The sequence below is a fragment of the Mastigoproctus giganteus genome, chromosome 2, assembly GCF_048544385.1.
Source record: "Mastigoproctus giganteus isolate SK-2022 chromosome 2, ASM4854438v1, whole genome shotgun sequence".
In the NCBI taxonomy this organism is placed as follows: Eukaryota; Metazoa; Arthropoda; class Arachnida; order Uropygi; family Thelyphonidae; genus Mastigoproctus; species Mastigoproctus giganteus.
In genome coordinates, this window is record NC_143576.1 from 209,443,015 (window position 1) to 209,463,342 (window position 20,328).

The 20,328-nt window shown below is 35.8% G+C and overlaps 1 protein-coding gene across 1 annotated transcript in view; it reads right to left on the reverse strand.

The window, feature by feature from the left end:
- Window positions 1-20,328, reverse strand: part of LOC150090021 (protein fantom-like) — a 234,503-nt gene that overhangs the window by 133,925 nt on the left and 80,250 nt on the right. The window contains exons 10-12 of the mRNA XM_090390151.1: window positions 10,244-10,314; window positions 5,757-5,862; window positions 2,952-3,098 (exon numbers count right to left, since the gene is read on the reverse strand). Coding sequence (XP_090246277.1) covers window positions 2,952-3,098; window positions 5,757-5,862; window positions 10,244-10,314 — 324 coding nt within the window. The remainder of the gene's footprint in view (window positions 1-2,951; window positions 3,099-5,756; window positions 5,863-10,243; window positions 10,315-20,328) is intronic.

Below are 20,328 nucleotides of genomic sequence, written 5' to 3' on the forward strand. Positions count from 1 at the left end.
TAGACTGAATTGCAAGAAGAATTGAAATAAGAATCATCTATTGTGTTTGGCAAAAATACAGACTCTTATAAGCAAAGAAAAAAGCTGACATCATTCGAGCAGCAAAGCATCGTCAATTATCTTAAAACTCTATAAGCAAGTACATTACATAATGTATATACAGGGTGTTTCAGTTAAACGTTTCAGAACTTCTAAGAGGGGTAGGGTACATCCTGACAACTCGAAATCATATAGCAATGTGGGGTCGGAAATGCTTTCCTGAAGCGATGTTGTACACAGAAGCACCATAAAAAGAAAAGAGACCGTGTGAGAAATCGTTTTAATAATACATGAAAAGAAGCAAAAGGTACATGGATTAAAGTAAGTGTTCGAAGTTTCTTCCACGGGCTACAATGCACGCCTCACATCTCCGACGCATGGACATCCGAACATTCTGGAATACTCCAGGCGAATTTCGAATTTCTTGAACAAGAACGCCAAGTTAGTAGGATGGATGATTACACGAACGCAGAGTTAGCCGATATGCATTTGGCGTACGGGTCTGCAAATTGTAGTGGACCAGCCGCACAGCGTTTGTACGCGGAACGATATCCGACGAGGCGTATTCCCAGTCATAATTTCTTTGCAAGACTGCACCAGAGGTTAGCTGAGAGAGGTTCATTTGAAAGAGCTGACAGGGACAGGGTAAGAACAGCACGGACTCCAGCCGTCGAACAGAATGTGCTGCAGCATGTACAGGGGAATCCAAGAACGAGTACACGAAGTCTAGCAAATGCAGTCGGGGTTTCCCATTGCAGCGTCTGGAGGATTCTCCGAGAACAAGACATGCATCCGTTTCACGTGCAGCGTGTCCAGACACAGCAACCGGAGGATTATGCACCTCGTATTGCTTTCGCACAGTGGTACCTTGGAAAATGTGCTACAAATCCCCTTTTTCCTGCTGAAGTGTTGTTTTCCGATTAGGCATCCTTCACAAGGGAAGGAATTTTCAACACGCATAACGACCATATCTGGGCGGTCGAGAACCCGCATGCAATACGACGTCGTGCAGCACAGATTCGATTTTTGGTCAATGTATGGGCCGGTATTATGGGAGATCACCTCATCGGACCTTACCTGTTACCGTGTCGTCTAACCGGACCTATCTACTTGATCTTTCTGCAGCAAGTATTGCCACAACTTTTGAGAGATGAACAGATTTCTGCATCGACGCAACAGACAATGTGGTTCCAACACGATGGAGCCCCTGCCCATTATAGCGGAGATGTTCGTAACTACCTGGATGTCACATTTGGTCAACAGTGGATCGGACGTGGTGGTCCCGTGCGTTGGCCTGCTCGGTCACCCGACTTATCATGTCTTGATTTTTATTTCTGGGGTCATATGAAATCGCTAGTTTATGACACCCCTGTTGACAATGCTGAGGAGCTGGTTGCAAGAATCGCAGTACCTGCCGAAGAAATTCGAAATTCGCCTGGAGTATTCCAGAATGTTCGGATGTCCATGCGTCGGAGATGTGAGGCGTGCATTGTAGCCCGTGGAAGAAACTTCGAACACTTACTTTAATCCATGTACCTTTTGCTTCTTTTCATGTATTATTAAAACGATTTCTCACTTACGGTCTCTTTTCTTTATGGTGCTTCTGTGTACAACACCGCTTCAGGAAAGCATTTCCGACCCCACATTGCTATATGATTTCGAGTTGTCAGGATGTACCCTACCCATCTTAGAAGTTCTGAAACGTTTAACTGAAACACCCTGTATAATAAATGTATTACTGCATATATCGGCGCCTCCATAGCCAGGTGGGCAGGAGCAGCAGTGCGTAGCACATGCTTCTTGATTAGACCGGGGTTGGAGCCCGTGAGCCACCAAATACGGAGGATGCGGAAAGGTCAGGGAATGACCACCGCATATCCCCGGAGCAATATAGCCTTAGTTTCTAATGCTCCTAAAAACCAAATAACAACAACAACTGCATATATTATAAATGTATTACTGCATATATTATAAATGTAAAACTTTCTCTCAATTTTCTTAAATCTTTCCCTCTATACTCTAGATAGAGTGCACTTAAAATCAAATACGGCCTCCGTAGCCGAGTGGTCAGGAGAAAGAGTGCAGTAGCACACGTTCTTTGAGTAGAATGGGGGTTAAAGCCCCTGACTGCTAAATACGGTCGATCTGCCAACTCGCACTGGACCAGCGTGGCAAATTATGGTCCATTTCCCTCAGCATGAATTGTTGAGCAGGCTTCCATCCTGCAGTGGATTGATAATGGCTGCAGTTTACCTTTTACCTTAAAATGAAATTATCCAAAACATCCTTGTTTTTTGTCCCACTTTTTTCTACTGTACTTTGTAATCATTCGGATAATGACTTCTACAGCTTTTCTTTTTTACTTTATGCTGAAACAAATACTACACAAGTTTTTTGATAACAGATATACTGATGACCAATTAGCCATCAGTATATCTGTTATCAGTATTAACTGCCTTTCTATATTTTTATTTTTCTAATTAAGGTTTAACTGTTGGATATAAATGCAACAGTTGCATTTATGTCCTAAGCAAAGCATTAAAAAATATATCTAGTGATTCAGCTCAAATCAGATAACTCTAATAACATAATGATAGAAATAATCACTTTCAGTCATAAAAAAACAATCTATTAATTTCAGAGATTAATTAAATTTCGGCGCCTCCGTAGCCAGGTGGGCAGGAGCGGCAGTTCGTAGCACATGCTTCTTGATTAGACCGGGGTTCGAGTCCATCCTCCATATTTGGTGGTGACCACCAAATATGGAGGATGCGGAAAGGTCAGGGAATGACCACCGCATATCCCTGGAGCAATATGGCTTTAGTTGCTAATGCTCCTAAAAACCAAATAACAACAACAACAATTAAATTTCATCTGAAATTTTGAAAAATAATATTAATTTTCTGTAATACCTCAGCTAAATTCCTCTGGGTACTAGTACTCTTTTTCAGTTCACCATAGAGTTCAATATTTTTATGTTGTTCTTCTTTAAGCTGGCTGTTTAATTCGTTCATTTCTTTTAATACATGCTCATGATCAATCTTTAATGCTTTCATTTTCTATCAAAAGAATAAAATTATGCATTATGTAGCAATATGTTGTTTTCACTAGGTGATTCTTTTAAGTTATCCAGTTTGTTAGTGATAGCTATTAACTATATACTAATAATATTGAAAAAAAAAAGTTACTAGAGATGCTGATGATTCATAATATAACTATAAAAACAATTTCATACTTCCTTATTTAAACATAAGAATGAAATTTATATTTAATAAAGCAAATTCCATTTAATTCAACAGGTGACTTCAAATATAACTTCAATTATATTTTATCAAACAAATAAACAAAAAAATTGTACCTATGGAATAAGATGTGTATTTACATCCTAGAGTGTTGTTGTTTTTTTTTTTTTTTTTTTGATTTGGTAGTTGTTGGCGCATCGGCTTCTGTGGCCATATTGCACCTCCCAAGGTTTTTGCAGTACTTTGATCCAAGCCCGAGGCGGGAATCGAACCCGCGACCTTTGGGTTGCCGGGCAGGTACTTTACCCACTCGGCTAGCCCGGTCGGCGAGTGTTGTTGTGTATCACAAGAGAGAATTTCCTAAAATTTTATTACTCTAAGGTAGTATAGCTGCCAGAGATATTAAAATTTTAATTTTTTTTTAAACTGTGAAATATTTTATTTGTGATTTGCTATTTTCATATACAACTATAAGAAATTAGCTACATACCCAAATCTTAGTATAAACATTTAGTACATATTAACATAAGAGATATTGCTCACTTTCAATTTAAAAATTGAAAAAATATATTAATTCCCAGTTAATTCCGATTAGATAATGAAATATAATAAAGAGAGAAATTAAAAAGATCTCTGCACCTAATGACTGTCCTTTCTAGATCCTCCTTTTTGGATCCAATTATCAGGCCAAAGAAAAGTAATATAATAATCAGGCTACATAATGAGCAAGCATGCCTCTGCAAAATTTGGTTCTCAGCTGCACACAGAAATATTTTTCACCTTTCTATATTCTAATATTAGCTGCCTTTGTATAGATTGTTTCAGAAAACGGAATTTGATTGAATAAATGAGGAAGAAGAAAAGTTTGTTCTGTGAGTTTGAAGTAGAACAGTAAAAGGATGTTGATTGGTTGCAGCACGTGTTCGGACTGCTTTGGAAGAGAGAGCGGGAATTATAGAAGCTGATTCAGAAGAACAGTGCCCATTGAAGTATCTGTAGAAAAGGCATGCAGCAGAAACAGAACGTCTATTAGACAAAGAGATCTTTCACCTTTCTATATTCTAATATTTATATTTTTCATCTTTCTATATTCTAATATTTATATTTTTCACCTCCCTGTATTCTAATTTTATTCAGCATTTTAAATGACACTGTCAATGAAAAATTTGTGGTGGTTATAACTAAATTTAGTTTTATATAACTTAAATAATATATTGAATTTAACATTTACATTGTTTTTTAGGTTTAATTTATTTTTATGTATTTAATAATTTTTATACAGGCATATTTCTTTATTATTGTTTACTTACATACCATACAAGGAATAATTTCTTTTAAAATTACTAAAATTTCTTAAATCTACTATACTTCATATCCTGGCAATCGTTATATTGGCCAGTAATGCAAAATTGTAATGAACATAGGAAATATTCAATCCTAAATGCATTAATATACATTTAGCTGCCTTGAAAATTGTAACCAAAACACATTAAGTAATATAAATAATGTATGTATCATAACAAAACTGCATAATACGTGTCTATAATGCATGTAACACAACTGCCTAACAACTGCCTATAATGCATGTACATGTCTATAATGTATGTACCATAATAACTGCCTAACATAATACAAATGCATAACTTTTCATCTTTACAGTTGTAAAGATGAAAAGCCTCTATTATATTATTTTTCCCCCTTTTCTAAAAAAAAAATCTATTTTTTGGATCTCAATATAAAATATAATTTCATTATAGCTTCTTAAATAATATTTAAAGCCAATTTATAACCAAGTGTAGTTTGATTTTAATATCCAAAGGAATAACCAAATTAAATTTGGTTATTCCTACCATACTAATGTCAAATTTTAATGAAAAGAACAATAGAGGTTAGTTATCAGACTGTGCATAACATTTCATAAAAAAACTCAGTCTAGCAGTTTTACATACATTATTTGCATAATTTATATGTTACAAGAAAATTCAGTGATTAATTTATTTAAACCTAAACTTTATTCCCAGTCAAAAGCCTTCTCACTTACATCCATAATATCTTTACTTAATTTTTTCACAAAAAGAACTTTAAAAAAATATTCACAGTGGGATTTGATCCAAATAGCAATATACAATACGTGAATTTATTGATCTATACAAAAATGCCGAACCCATATGAACGTGGGAAGAAGGCGGGGACAAAGAAGAAGATTGATCTATACAAAATACTGCAGAAAATGCAATTAAATTGCTTAAACACTCACTGCAATCTACTTTCCCACCATAATATTCATGTGACAAACTTGCAAAATTCTGAGAGACTTTATACATGAATTATGAAGTTCCTCTAATAACAAGCAGGTAAATATGGCTGAAAAAAGAAATTTTTTCACATTTAGTATGAAAAAGATTCAAAAGTCATTACCAATAATAAAATATACTTGTCCATATAAAAAATAAATTAAGAATAAAACTTAGAAACCTCCTCAAGATCCAAATATTGAGTCTGTGCAGATGTTAACTTAGTGGACTTCTGTTTCAGTTCCCTGTGAAGACGGATAAGATCCATATTTTCTTGTACATGCTGCCTAAAAAAGAGAAGTCTTTTCAGAAAACATACTGAAGTAATAAATAATTCAATTTGCAGATCCTTACATGTGTATACAAAATCCCTAGATATAAAAAAAGTATTCTGTGGATTACAAATATTTATGCAAATAAACAAACAAGTAAAAATATTGTCACAAAAAAGTATTAAAATGATTTATGATATATTTTACTTTCCTTTTTAAAACAACATTTGAACATTTATAAAATACAGTGCAACCTCAAAATAACATAGGTGTTATTCTATATCCCCATTCATATACACTATATTTCAAAATATATAAGAGCAATAAAAGCTAAATCCTTCCTACTTAAATACTATTTGTAAAATATATAGAGATCAACTCATATCTTTTTATAATTGAATTGTAATTTAATTTGAGTATGGCTTAAGAAATAGTAAGAATAAAGAAGGATTAATACAGCAGATTAGCAATGTTATCAATAATTCAAAGGACCCAAGTATACCCAAACTATCTAAAGAAGAAAGGATCGGATTACAAAAATTAAGAAAAAATGATAATATAGTAATACAAAGAGTGGATAAAGGGGACACTGTTGTAGTCTTAAATAGAAAGGATTATATTGAGAAATTAAATAATATTATATCCGATAACTCAACATATCAACTGGAAAATAGAAGAACGTTCGACAACTTGATAAAACAATACAGTAACACTCTAACTGAATACAGGAAGAAAGACTATATTACAATGGCAACCCTAAAGAATCTAAAAACTAGAACCAATAATGTACCTACCCTGTTTCGAAAAATTAAGCTGCACAAAATGGGATATCCGATTAGACCTATTGTCTCCTACAAAAATTAGGCCTTTGCATACCTCACATCATATTTATATGATATTATAAAACCATTACATCTTATCTTAAAATTCAGTATAAAAAATTCAGAGTCACTTTTTAATAAATTAAAAGACAAAAAGTTAGATAATGATGATAAATTGTTTTCCCTAGATGTTGTCTCATTATACACTAACGTAGATGTTAATTATTTACTTGATACACTATGGGATTTGATTAACAGTGATTTTATAATATTGAATAAAACCAAGTTACCAAAAACTGAAATATTTTATTTAATCAGATTTCTCATTCAAGTCAATTACATTGGTTTTCAATTGAACATCTATAGACAAATTTTTGGACTCCCGATGGGACTTAGCTTGAGTGGCCTTGTCGCGGAAATATGAGAGATATAGAACAATTACATTTAAATCTGTATATTCCAAGTTTAACATTTTATGGTAGGTACCTTGACAATATCTTGGTTATTTCTCATAAAGATATTGTAATTAATCTCGAACTCGTTTAACAAAATTCATAGAGGAGACTTAAATTCACTTTAAAAGATGAAAAACCGGGAGAGAAATCTATAAAATTTTCTTAATTTTACATTAACTAGAGTCAACGATAACATACATTTTAAAATATACTACAAACCAACAAACACAGGAAAATTTTTACATTATTCAAATAATCACCCTTTTACTTATAAAAGAAGTATCATTTTTAATCAATTCTATAAGGCATACAGATATAGTCCTGCACAGAAATCTCTTAATAATGAACTAAGGGAACTATCTAAAAGATTTTTGAACAGGGGATATACATTATGTACAATTGAGGGAATTCAGCAATAGGCGAAACAAAAATCAGAATCCGTTTCACTTAATAATGAAAACATTACACAAAAATACTTTATTAAAGTTCCTTATGTACAACAATGGTATAAACAATTCTTAGTATTTTTAAAAACACGGAATTTAAAATTGTTGGGCAGCCCATAAGTAAACTCTACACAGTATTTAAAATGAGGAAGAAAACTACAGTTGCTAACATGGAACATACCAACATAGTCTATAACATTTGCACATCTCCACGGACTGGAGATGTGCAAATGTATCCCCAATTCAAAAAGGGGGATCAAAGGGTGACACGAGTAATTACAGACCAGTTAGTTTAACTTCTGTTCCGGGTAAAATAATGGAGTAACTGGTTAAAGATGCATTGCAGGATCATCTAGACAAGACTGCAGCAATAATTTAGACACAGCATGGGTTTGTTAAGGGAAAGTCTTGTCTGACAAATTTGATAGGATATTATGATGTGGTTACAAAGGAACTGGATGCAAAAAATAATTTTGATATCATATATTTGGATTTCAGGAAAGCTTTTGACACTGTTGCACATGGAAGACTATTGTACAAATTGGAGCAGAATGGTATTAAGGGTAAGTTGCTACAATGGATAAAAGGATGGTTAAGTGGGAGAAGACAGAGGGTGGTAATCAATGGGTGCTGCTCTTCATGGACTAATGTTATTAGTGGAGTCCCACAGGGTTCAGTGTTGGGTCCACTGTTGTTTTGTATATTTATCAATGATATTGATGAAGGTATATCAGGCTTAATGTTGAAGTTTGCAGATGATACAAAGGTTGGCAGGGTTGTTAATGACAGAAATGGCAGTGTGCTACTGCAACAGGATCTAGATAATTTGGGCAGATGGGCTAAGAAGTGGCAACTGAAGTTTAACCTTGACAAATGCAAAGTACTGCATATGGGTAGAAGTAACCCCAGAGAAACTTACCAACTGTGTGGTACTACACTTAAGGTGGTAGAAAATGAAAAGGACTTGGAGTAATTGTGCAGTCAGATATGAAGTTTTCTGAGCAATGCAGACAGGCTGCCAGGGCAGGTCATGGGGTTCTGTCAGTGATATATAGGAATTTTGCTAGAAGGGAAAAGGAGGTGATTGTCCCTCTGTATAAGGCAATGGTCAGGCCACACCTTGAGTACTGTGTACAGGTTTGGAGGCCTCATTTTAGGAAGGATGTAGATTTGCTTGAACGTGTACAGAGAAGGGCAACAAGATTGGTGAGGGGAATGAAGGGATCCTCTTAACAAGAGAGGCTTAAGTTCTGCAAATTGCAGTGGCTGGAGACTAGGCACCTGTGCGGTGATCTGATTGAGGTGTATAAGGCCTTGAATGGGTTGAGCACGCTGAATTCTGATGGGATCCTACCACTTGTTCAGATTACGAACCTAAGGGGGCATAAATTCAAATTAAGAAAGGACAGATGTAGAATAGATGTGCGGAAATTTGCCTTTAGCCAGAGGATGGTTAATTGCTGGAACAAACTTCCATCTGTCATTGTGGAAGTTGATAGGTTAAATTAATTTAAGGAGGAACTGGACAGACATTTGGAGGGAATGGTGTGATTTTTTTTTGATTTTTTTTGGCTGATGCTGCATAAGCTCATACACTTGCTTTCTTGCATCACATGCCGTCACTACTACTACTACTACTACATTGCGTGTGGGGAATGTAACCTTTTTTACATTGGTTCTACCTAAAATTATCTTTCAATGTGAATACAACACCACCAGGCATCTGTGAGGACCAAAAGGACAAGTGCGTATGAACTTTCCTTTCATGCCATCCATGAGAACCATATGTTTCTTTTTAATGAGGCAATTGTAATTAATACGCAATATGAATATACTAAACTCCTAATAGCAGAAACGCTCGAAATGAAGTTAAACCCTTACGCTATAAATGTACGTAGACCATACACTATTTCGGACTCATGGACCTTTACGCGCATGTGTAAATAACATTAATTACATTGGTTAATAAAAATAATCTCATCGCGGAACGCTAAATTGAATCTTATTACTATAAAAGAGTGGAGATTGTTAAGTGTCAATTTACTTCTTGTGAGCACGGTCCATACCGAAATAATTTAGTGCCTTATTAAGAAATTTTGTCTAAAATATTTTAGTAAATTTGACAGTTGTCTTCAATTTCCAGTCCATTATTGCTGGTTGGTTTAGTTTTTAGCGGGTTGATGTGCATCGGCTTCACTTTGCTCTTCCTTTTGGCAGTGAGTAGATAATGGAAATTGAATACATAATTATTTTTAAGAAACCCTATATTTTAAAAATTTAAACCATAATATCGTGTCATAAATTTAGTTTTATATAATGTATTAATTGGATTAATTTGATGCGAGTGTCAGGCCGAAGAACTTCCTATAAAAAGGTATGAGTTGATCTCTATATATTTTACAAATATACACTATATAAATCTCAAAATGACACCTGTGTTATTTTGAGGTACATACAACAAATCAACTTCAGATCCTAATTAAACCATCCATACAGTTATACAAACAGTAGCCATACAGTTATCCAAAAATAATGTCATGATGCCTCCACTATAAGTGCATTCTTGTATCCATGCCAATAAATGAACTGGTACAGCAGCTTTCTGTATCTTACTTTCTGATCATCCCCTAGAAATATAATGATTTGTGATTATTAACCAACAACATACACATACCTCTGACTTTGGGTTATTTGTGATTTAAGTACCATAACCTCTTCTTCAAATTCTGCTTCTTTTACCCTTCCCTAAAGAAAAAATAAAGTATTTTTGAATTTAAGAAATTTTCTTAAAAATATGCAAACTTTGTTCTTTGCATAAATATTAAAATTTTCTATATGCATAAATTAGAAGTGTGAATTGCAGTTCTCAAGGAACTGCATGCAGCACACAGTAGTGTGAAATTACTGAATGAAATATACACATGTATTAAACATACTAGCATACTAGCCTTTGTATAAGAAATCATGATTACCCGATTAGCAAGGATTATGAAGATTTATATAATTCACGGATTTTTATTGCAATTTTATAAATTTTTCAATAAACTAATTGGTAATTATTAGTAATTCAAAATTATTAATTATTAAAAATATTAGTAATTATTAGGTATTAATTTAATTCTAGTATTACTAATTAATACCAGAATAGTAGAGTATATTTATTAAAAATTTCAATCAAAGGAAATAGAAAACTAATCACTTAACTATGATTTGAACAAACAAATAATTATAAGAGCTTAATAGTAAATGTTAGAAAAACTTATTGCTTGACTAATTATTAATACTCTAAAAATATTAAACTTAATCATAAACTTTAAAATGTAGTGCTGAAATTACATGACCAATCATTCTATATCTTGGTATTAAATATATCAAGCTTTCAACACAAATTCTTAGCTTTAATGCAAGATTTTTCCAATGCTTTGTAGTTAATTCAAACTGATCAACAGCAGAGCGAATTATTTCAAAGCTGAAGTTAAAAACATCTAACAATAATTCATTGATGGGAATTTATACTACGCTTTAATTTATATTATTTTTAATGTAATTTTGGAAACTTCAATTGGATCAGATTGAATCATCATGCAAGTCTGACCTAGCATAAAAATCCCACACATTTGACATTCCCGGTTTATATCAAAACAATTTTTATTTATTTTTTTGATTTTAAACTGTAGACCATAAAAATATTTATACATTTTTTTATGTTATAGACTCTTAACTTCCATGATACTGAAATACTAGCTAAAGAAATTAAATATAAAACCAGGAAACTCAAAAGAAGGGCATTAATAAACACTTGCTTTAACCCATACAAGAAATCTACAATATCTACAAAAAGCCATGGGTTAGGGTTAAATTTGAAAGTGTCTGCAATTCTGCCCAAACACAATAGGAGGGAGTATATGATGGGAGCCTTGTCAATCAATTCGGCACTGGAGAGGTTGTGCAAGGCTCATAGGGTAGAATTTTTCTCAGCGTGGCCTGTGCTTGCTAACAGGAGAGATTATTTCTACAGGGATGGGATACACTTAAATAGAAAGGGCGCAAGAATATTTGCTGATGCTATCGAGGCAGTGTTAGGTGGGTCAGAAAACTGCTAGCTTGGGGGATTCACAGACTAAAAGATTAATAGTAGCCGCATGCAGAGGCGAAAGTGATTCTTGCACTGCTTCTATTGGAATGAGCAGCAGCCTGGAAAGCAAGTTGTTGGTTATTTCAGGAACTGCTATGAGTCATGAAACAAATAAATACATGGGCCGTGTTAGAGTAACTAAGAGTAAGAGACGGTGTATGTATACTTCCATGTACACCAATGCTGGGAGTATAGTAAATAAATTTTATGAATTTAAAGTGCTGGTCAAGACATCAAAGGGAGATATTGTTGGGATATCAAAGGTGTGGTGTCACGGATATAAGGAATGCAGAATTGGAATTTGGGGAGTAAAATATGTACATAAAGGACAGACAGGATAGGAAAGGAGGAGGGGGTTATGCAGTTAATTAAGAAACACAAAATTTAAGGAAGTGCATCCAGTTGACATAGATGGAAAGTGTAATGTTTAGTCAGTTTAGTGTGACATAAGCACTGGGAAAGCAAAAATGAGGGTAGGAGTTTGTTATAGGACTAATGACTCTAATGAGTACAATGAACAATTATTCAGAGAAACAGAGTGGGCCAGTAATTCAAAGTGTCTTATAATGGGGGATTTTAACTTCCCAGATATTGACTGGAACTTGCGGATTGATCACACACACACTAGTAAGGCTTTTGTGGATTTATTGGATGACTGTTTTCCACAGCAGAATGTTAGAGAGGCAACCAGAGGAAGCAGCACTCTTGATCTGATTATCAGCAGTGATTATTCATGCATTAAGAATTTACAGATAAAGGAACCAACTAGATGGCAGTGATTGCAGTTTCCTGATGTGGGATTTACTTAAAGATGTAACTACCACCGGGGGTAAAGGGAAGGGTTTTTGCTTTCATAAAGGTGACTGCAGTGGTCTCAGACATTTTTTAAATTCTATACGGTGGGACCACCTGATGATGTTACCCAACAGCAAATTCTAAATGGGAAGCATTCAAGGAAGTAATTTTGGAAGCTACTAGGCTTTTTGTTCCAACTAAGAAATACTGTTCTAGGTTTATGCCTAAATGGATGTAAGATGAACTAATGAGACTAGTGGCTGAGGAAAATAATGCATGGGATGCATATAAATTATCAGGTGACACAGAAGTCTACGGTAGATATAAGCTAGTCTGTAACCAAGTCACAAAGGAGGTTAGGCAAGCGAGTGTAGATTATGAGAAATCTTCGGCAACGGATGCAAAGAAAAACAGCAAAGACTTCTTTACTTATATAAACTCTAAATGGAAGGGGATGAATCAGATTGGTCCACTTGATATCAATAGTTTGATTGTAGATGATCGTTCTCAGATAGCTGCCAAACTAAATGAGTATTTTGCATCTACATTCACACATGAGAAGTTATTCAAGGAGGAGAGGGCCAGATGTTTATCAAACTCTAACAGGGAATTAAATGATTTTGTAATAACTGAGAGCAAAGTGGAGAAGAAATTGTTGAAGTTAAACATAAGAAAGACACCTGGTGTGGATGGTGGATGGGATCTATCCAGTTATATTAAAGGAAGTGGCAAAGGAAGTAAGCAAAGCCCTAGCCATAATTATGAGAGCATCCTTGGACTCGGGGGAAGTCCCCATGGACTATTGATGTACAAAGGTATCTCCAATTCACAAAGGGTGACACAAGTAATTGGGTTTCACAACCCCACTATGCCTGCATATTCATCTTTATTAGCAAAGTACTGCCTTCTATCCTAATTATTTTGCAAATTCTGCCATAACATCTTTTTTTGCCTTTTCTCTCCATACCTTGGTTTTCTGTCCCCACCCTCATATCTACTAATAATGGATAATTACAATATTATCCTCTTTATATACAATTTTTCTAATTGACTAATCCAATTTATATTAAATTAACAATTATTTATGTAACATCATAGGGACTACTCTCCATAATACTGTTATTTCTAATTCAAAACATACCAATTTGCTATGTTGTCCCATATTACCATGGGACGTCACAGATTATCATGGCTGTGGTTCCCTGTAGATGTCAGCAATGACAGTCTATCTTCAGTAATTATATCAATGATGTTCATACTTTTTTAATTATTCCTTAACCATTATTTTTGGCATTAAAACTATTTAAAAAAATCTATCCCCTTACGAAAACAACTTTATTGGGATATAAAATTTTTCAAAATTTTTCTAATTTATTGCTAAGCCTTTCTTTTACTAAATTACAGTGGAATCTCGTTAATACAAAGTTCAAGGAACCTAAATTTTCACATTTTGTAATAACGAGGTTTGTAGTAATGACGTTCCCCAAAAGTGTCAAAATTTTACCGTTATTTATTTTATTTTTTTTTTTGGTACATACTGGATATCTAAGAATAATAATAAATAATAATAATATCAAAAATAAATTAATAAAATAAAATAATAAAAATAAAATAAAATAAAAACAAAAGCCTTGTCTAACAATACAGTAATAGGAATAACATATTTTTAAAGATTTCATTTTATTTGTATGATAAACTAAGAGAAAAGCAATATTAACGGAAAATAAAAATAGTGTACAGTATATATCTTGATATATACAATATTTTAGTATCACAGTAAAAAGAATTAATCTTAATATAAAAGGAGACATACAAACCATTAACTTTTTAATAAATTAATCTAATTTAAAGAAAGAATCCAATGTTGTTTGCACAGTTTTTGTCCTATATGCATTTTTAACTACAGCACAGAAGTTATCAAATGCAATAGTTGTTTTTTTATCAACGTTACTGCAGGCCAACACATTCTCTATTATGTTCAATGCATTTTGGGCATCTTTTTTAGATGGCAGTGTGTGCGCTTCTTCAATTTAGCTGTCACTTATAACAAAAACAGCATCGTTTTGTTTGGTACACAGAGCTCTTCTGGTGTTGGCATTGCAGTGGTAGCAACTTCATCATCCACCTTCACAAACTCTTCAAATGCAATAGTTGTTTCTTTATCAACATTACTGCAGGCCAACACATTCTCTATTATGTTCAATGCATTTTGGGCATCTTTTTTAGATGGCAGTGTGTGCGCTTCTTCAATTTAGCTGTCACTTATAACAAAAACAGCATTGTTTTGTTTGGTACACAGAGCTCTTCTGGTGTTGGCATTGCAGTGGTAGCAACTTCATCATCCACCTTCACAAACTCTTCAAATTTGCCAACAAAATTCATATGCTCCTTCAAATTCCTCCATTTCTCACTGTTGCTATCACATTTGTTCTGCTGGACCATGTTTTTTGATGGTGTTCTCTCCAAAGCCACTCTTTCTGAAGTAGTAGTAGTGGCATGTGATGCAAGAAAGCAAGTGTATGAGCTTATACAGCATCAGCCAAAAAAAAAAAAAAAAAAAATCACACCATTCCCTCCAAATGCCTGTCCAGTTCCTCCTTAAATTTATTTAACCTATCAACTTCCACAACGACAGATGGAAGTTTGTTCCAGCAATTACCCAACTGCTGGGTAAAGGCAAATTTTCATACATCTATTCTACATCTGTCTTTTCTTAATTTGAATTTATGCCCCCTTAGGTTCGTAATCTGAACAAGTGGAAGAATTCAGCATGCTCAACCCATTCAAGGCCTTATACACCTCAATCAGATCACCACGCAGGTGCCTAGTCTCCAGCCACTGCAATTTGCACAACTTAAGCCTCTCTTGGTAAGAGGATCCCTTAATTCCCTCACCAATCTTGTTGCCCTTCTCTGTACACGTTCAAACAAATCTACATCCTTCCTAAAATGAGGCCTCCAGACCTGTACGCAGTACTCAAGGCGTGGCCTGACCATTGCCTTATACAGAGGGACAATCACCTCCTTTTCCCTGCTAGCAAAATTCCTATATATCATTGACAAAACCCCATGACCTGCCCTGGCAGCCTGTCTGCATTGATCAGAAAACTTCATATCTGACTGCACAATTACTCCCAGGTCTTTTTCATTTACTACCACCTTAAGTGTAGTACCACACAGTTGGTACGTTTCTCTGGGGTTACTTCTACCCATATGCAGTACTTTGCATTTGTCAAGGTTAAACTTCAGTTGCCACTTCTCAGCCCATCTGCCCAAATTATCTAGATCCTGTTGCAGTAGCACACTGCCATTACTGTCATTAACAACCCTGCCAACCTTTGTATCATCTGCAAACTTCGACACTAAGCCTGATATACCTTCATCAATATCATTGATAAATATAAAAAACAACAGTGGACCCAACACCGAACCCTGTGGGACTCCACTAATAACATTAGTCCACGAAGAGCAGCACCCATTAATTACCACCCTCTGTCTTCTCCCACTCAACCATCCTTTTATCCATTGTAGCAACTTACCCTTAATACCATTCTGCTCCAATTTGTACAATAGTCTTCCATGTGCAACAGTGTCAAAAGCTTTCCTGAAATCCAAATATATGATATCAAAATTATTTTTTGCATCCAGTTCCTTTGTAACCACATCCTAATATCCTATCAAATTTGTCAGACAAGACTTTCCCTTAACAAACCCATGCTGTGTCTGAATTATTGCTGCAGTCTTGTCTAGATGATCCTGCAATGCATCTTTAACCAGTGACTCCATTATTTTACCCGGAACAGAAGTTAAACTAACTGGTCTGTAATTACTCGTGTCACCCTTCGATCCCCCCTTTGTGAATTGGGGATACATTTGCACATCTCCAGTCCGTGGGGACCTCCCCTGAGTCCAAGGATGCTCTCATAATTATGGCTCAGGGTTTGCTTAGTTGCTTTGCCGCCTCCTTTAATATAACCGGATAGATCCCATCCACCCCAGGTGCCTTTCTTATGTTTAATTTCAACAATTTCTCCTCCACTTTGCTCTCAGTTATTACAAAATCATTAAGCACACTGCTACAATTTGATAACCTTCTGCCATTTTCAAACCTTAATAACCCTACTCTCAATTTTGATCTCCCAATGCTTATGTCACACCAAACTGCAGTGTGGAGTCAGTTTGCTGTGACATAAGCATTGGGAGATCAAAATTGAGAGTAGGAGTGTGCTATACGCCTAATGACTCTGATGAGTATAATAAGGAACTGTACAGGGAAATAGAGTGGGCCAGTAAATCAGAGTGTCTTATAATGGGAGATTTTAATTTCCCAGATATTGACTGGAATTTGGGGGCTGGATACTCACACACTAGCAGGGCTTTTGTGGATTTATTGGATGATTGTTTTCTACATCAGCATGTTCGGGAGGCAACTAGAGGGAGTAATACTCTTGATTTGATTATCAGCAGTGATTCTTCATGCATTAAGAATCTGCAGATAAACGAACCACTAGGTGGCAGTGATCACAGTGTGCTGAAGTGGGATTTACTCAAAGAGGTAACTACCATTAGGGGTAAAGGGAAGGGTTATTGCTTCCGTAAAGGCGACTACGATGGACTGAGCAGTATTTAAATTCTATACCGTGGGACCAACTGATGATGTTACCAACAGCAAATTCAAAATGGGAAGCATTCAAAGAACTTATCTTGGAAGCTACTAGGCTTTACATACCAACTAAGAAATACTGTTCAAGGTTTAGGCCAAAATGGATGTCAGATGAACTAATGAGGCATATGGCAGAGAAGAAAAATGCATGGGATACTTACAAATTAACACATGACACAGAAGCCTATGATAGATACAAGTTGATATGCAACCAAGTTACAAAGGAGGTTAGGCAGGCGAAGGCAGATTACGAGAAATCCTTGGCAAGGGATGCAAAGAAAAACAGCAAAGAGTTCTTTACTTATGTAAACTCTAGAAGGAAAGGGATGAATCAGATTGGTCCACTTGATATTGATGGGTCAAGTGTTGATGATCCTGCTCAGGTGGCTAACAAACTAAATGAATATTTTGCATCGACATTCACACATGAGGAGTTATTCAGCGAGGGGAATGCCAGAGGTGTATTCAACTCTAGCAGTAAGTTACAGAATCTTGAAATAACTGGGAGTAAAGTGGAGGAGAAACTGTTGAAGATAAACACAAGAAAGGCACCCGGGGTGGATGGGATCTATCCAGTTATATTAAAGGAGGCAGCAAAGGAAGTAAGCAAACCCTTAGCCATAATTATGAGAGCTTCCTTGGACTCAGGGGAGGTACCCATAGACTGGAAATGTGCAAATGTGACCCCAATTCACAAAGGAGGATCAAAGGCTGACACAAGTAATTATAGACCTGTGAGCTTGACTTCTGTTCCAGGAAAATTAATGGAGGCACTGGTTAAAGACGCACTGCAGGATCATTTAGACAAGACTTCAGTTATAGCTCAGACACAGCATGGTTTTGTTAAGGGGAAGTCTTGCCTGACCAACTTGATTGGATACTATGATGCAGTCACAAAAGAACTGGATGCAGGGAATAACTTTGATATTATATACTTGGATCTTAGAAAAGCTTTTGATACTGTTGCACATGGAAGACTGCTACACAAATTGGAGCAGTGTGACATTGGAGGCAAATTGCTGCTATGGATAAAGGGGTGGTTGAGGGGGAGAAGACAGAGAGTGGTAATCAATGGACACTGCTCATCGTGGACTGATGTTATTAGTGGAGTCCCTCAGGGCTCAGTGTTGGGTCCATTATTGTTTTCTGTATTTATAAATGATATTGATGATGGTATATCGGGATTAATGTCCAAGTTTGCAGACGATACAAAGGTTGGCAGGGTTGTCAAGGACACTACTGACACTATGCTTCTGCAACAGGATCTGGAAAGGTTGAGCAGATGGGCTGAGAGATGGCAAATGAAGTTTAACATTGACAAATGTAAAGTACTACACATGGGAAACAGCAACCCCAGAGCAACGTATCAACTCTATGGTACAACACTGACAGTGGTAGAGAATGAAAGGGACTTGGGGGTGGTTGTGCAGGCAGATATGAAGTTCTCTGAGCAGTGCAGACGGGCTGCAAGAGTAGCTCATGGAGTATTGTCAATGATATACAGGAATTTTTCCAGCAGGGATAAGGAGGTGATTATTCCATTGTATAAGGCGATGGTCAGGCCACACCTAGAGTACTGTATACAGGTCTGGAGGCCTCATTTCAAGAAGGATGTAGAGCTGCTGGAACGAGTACAGAGAAGGGCAACAAGATTAGTGAATGGAACAAAGGGGTGCTCTTACGAAGAAAGGCTTAAGTTTTGCAAATTACAGTGTCTGGAGACTAGGCACCAGCGAGGTGATCTGATAGAGGTGTATAAAGGTATAAAGCCTTGAATGGTTTAAGCATGCTCAATGCTGATGGGATTCTTCCTCTAGCTCAGAATAATCACCTGAGAGGGCATAAATTCAAATTGAGGAAAGACAGATGTAGGATAGACGTGCGGAAATTTGCCTTTAGCCAGTGGGTGGTTGGTTGGTGGAACAGACTTCCATCCCTTGTGGTGGAGGTTGATAGCCTAAATAAGTTTAAGGCTCAGCTGGACAGGTATTTTGAACGAACAGAGGGGTGAAGTGGAAGTGGTTTTTTTTTTTTTTTTTTTTGGCTGATGCTGCATAAGCTTGCTTTCTTGCATCAAATGCCTCTACTAATGCTAATGCTAAAATGCTAATGCTAAACCCCTCATGTGTGAATGTAGATGCAAAATACTCATTCAGTTTGTTATCTGATTATTGCAGTTGATTATTACACTTGATATAATACTTTCCCAAGCAATAACAAGATTACGAATAGCATCCAAAACAGTCCAATTTGGCTGCAAATTGTTCCCTCCTTCTATGTTGCGGATCAAGTACCTTATCAGGCAGGCTCTATATGCTCTCTTAGGTTATAAATAATGCCTTGATCCAGTGGTTGCATTAAACTGGTGGTATTAGGGGGTAAAAACAACAGCTGTATATTTGTCAACTTAAGTATCTCGGCAGAATGTGATATATAACGGTCTAGAATCATCAAAATGTTCCTTTTTTTCTGAAGCCATTCTTCTGTCCAATTTTGATAACCAAGATTGAAAAATTTTGACTGTAAGCCAAGCATTTCTATTGGCCTCATAATCACACGGAAGTTGGTTAACTGCTTTAAAACATCTCGGCTTGGAAAACTTACCAATCACAAGTGGGCGTAGTTTTGTACTGCCATCTAAAATGCAGCATAACAGAACAGTGAGTCTCTGTTTACTTAATTTTCCACAATAACAAGACTCTCCTCGAACAGCAAATGTTTTGTTTGGCAGCAAATTATAAAATATACCTGTCTCGTCGAGATTAAAAAATATCCTTTGCCTCATATTTTTCAAGGATGGACCGTACATAACACCAGTCTGTAGCCTTTTCTTTGTCAACTAATGCAGACTCACCGCAAACATTTCGCGAAATCAAGTTATTCCTGTTTTTAAATCTTTGGAGCCAGCCACTGCTGCATTTCAAGTCACTAATCCCATGTTGCTGAGCTAGATAATTTGCCTTTTCTTGCAAAACTGGACCTGATATTGGCAAATTAGATGCACACGTTTGTTGGTACCACTTGAAAAGTTTTGTTTCAAGTTCCTCGTGTTTTGCACCACGAATTTGTTTCCTGTTTTTCATCACTGCTCCAGTGTCATGCACTTCTTCAAGTCTTTTTCTGTTTTTCAGTATTGTAGATAAAGTAGGTAAAGGGATGTTGTATTC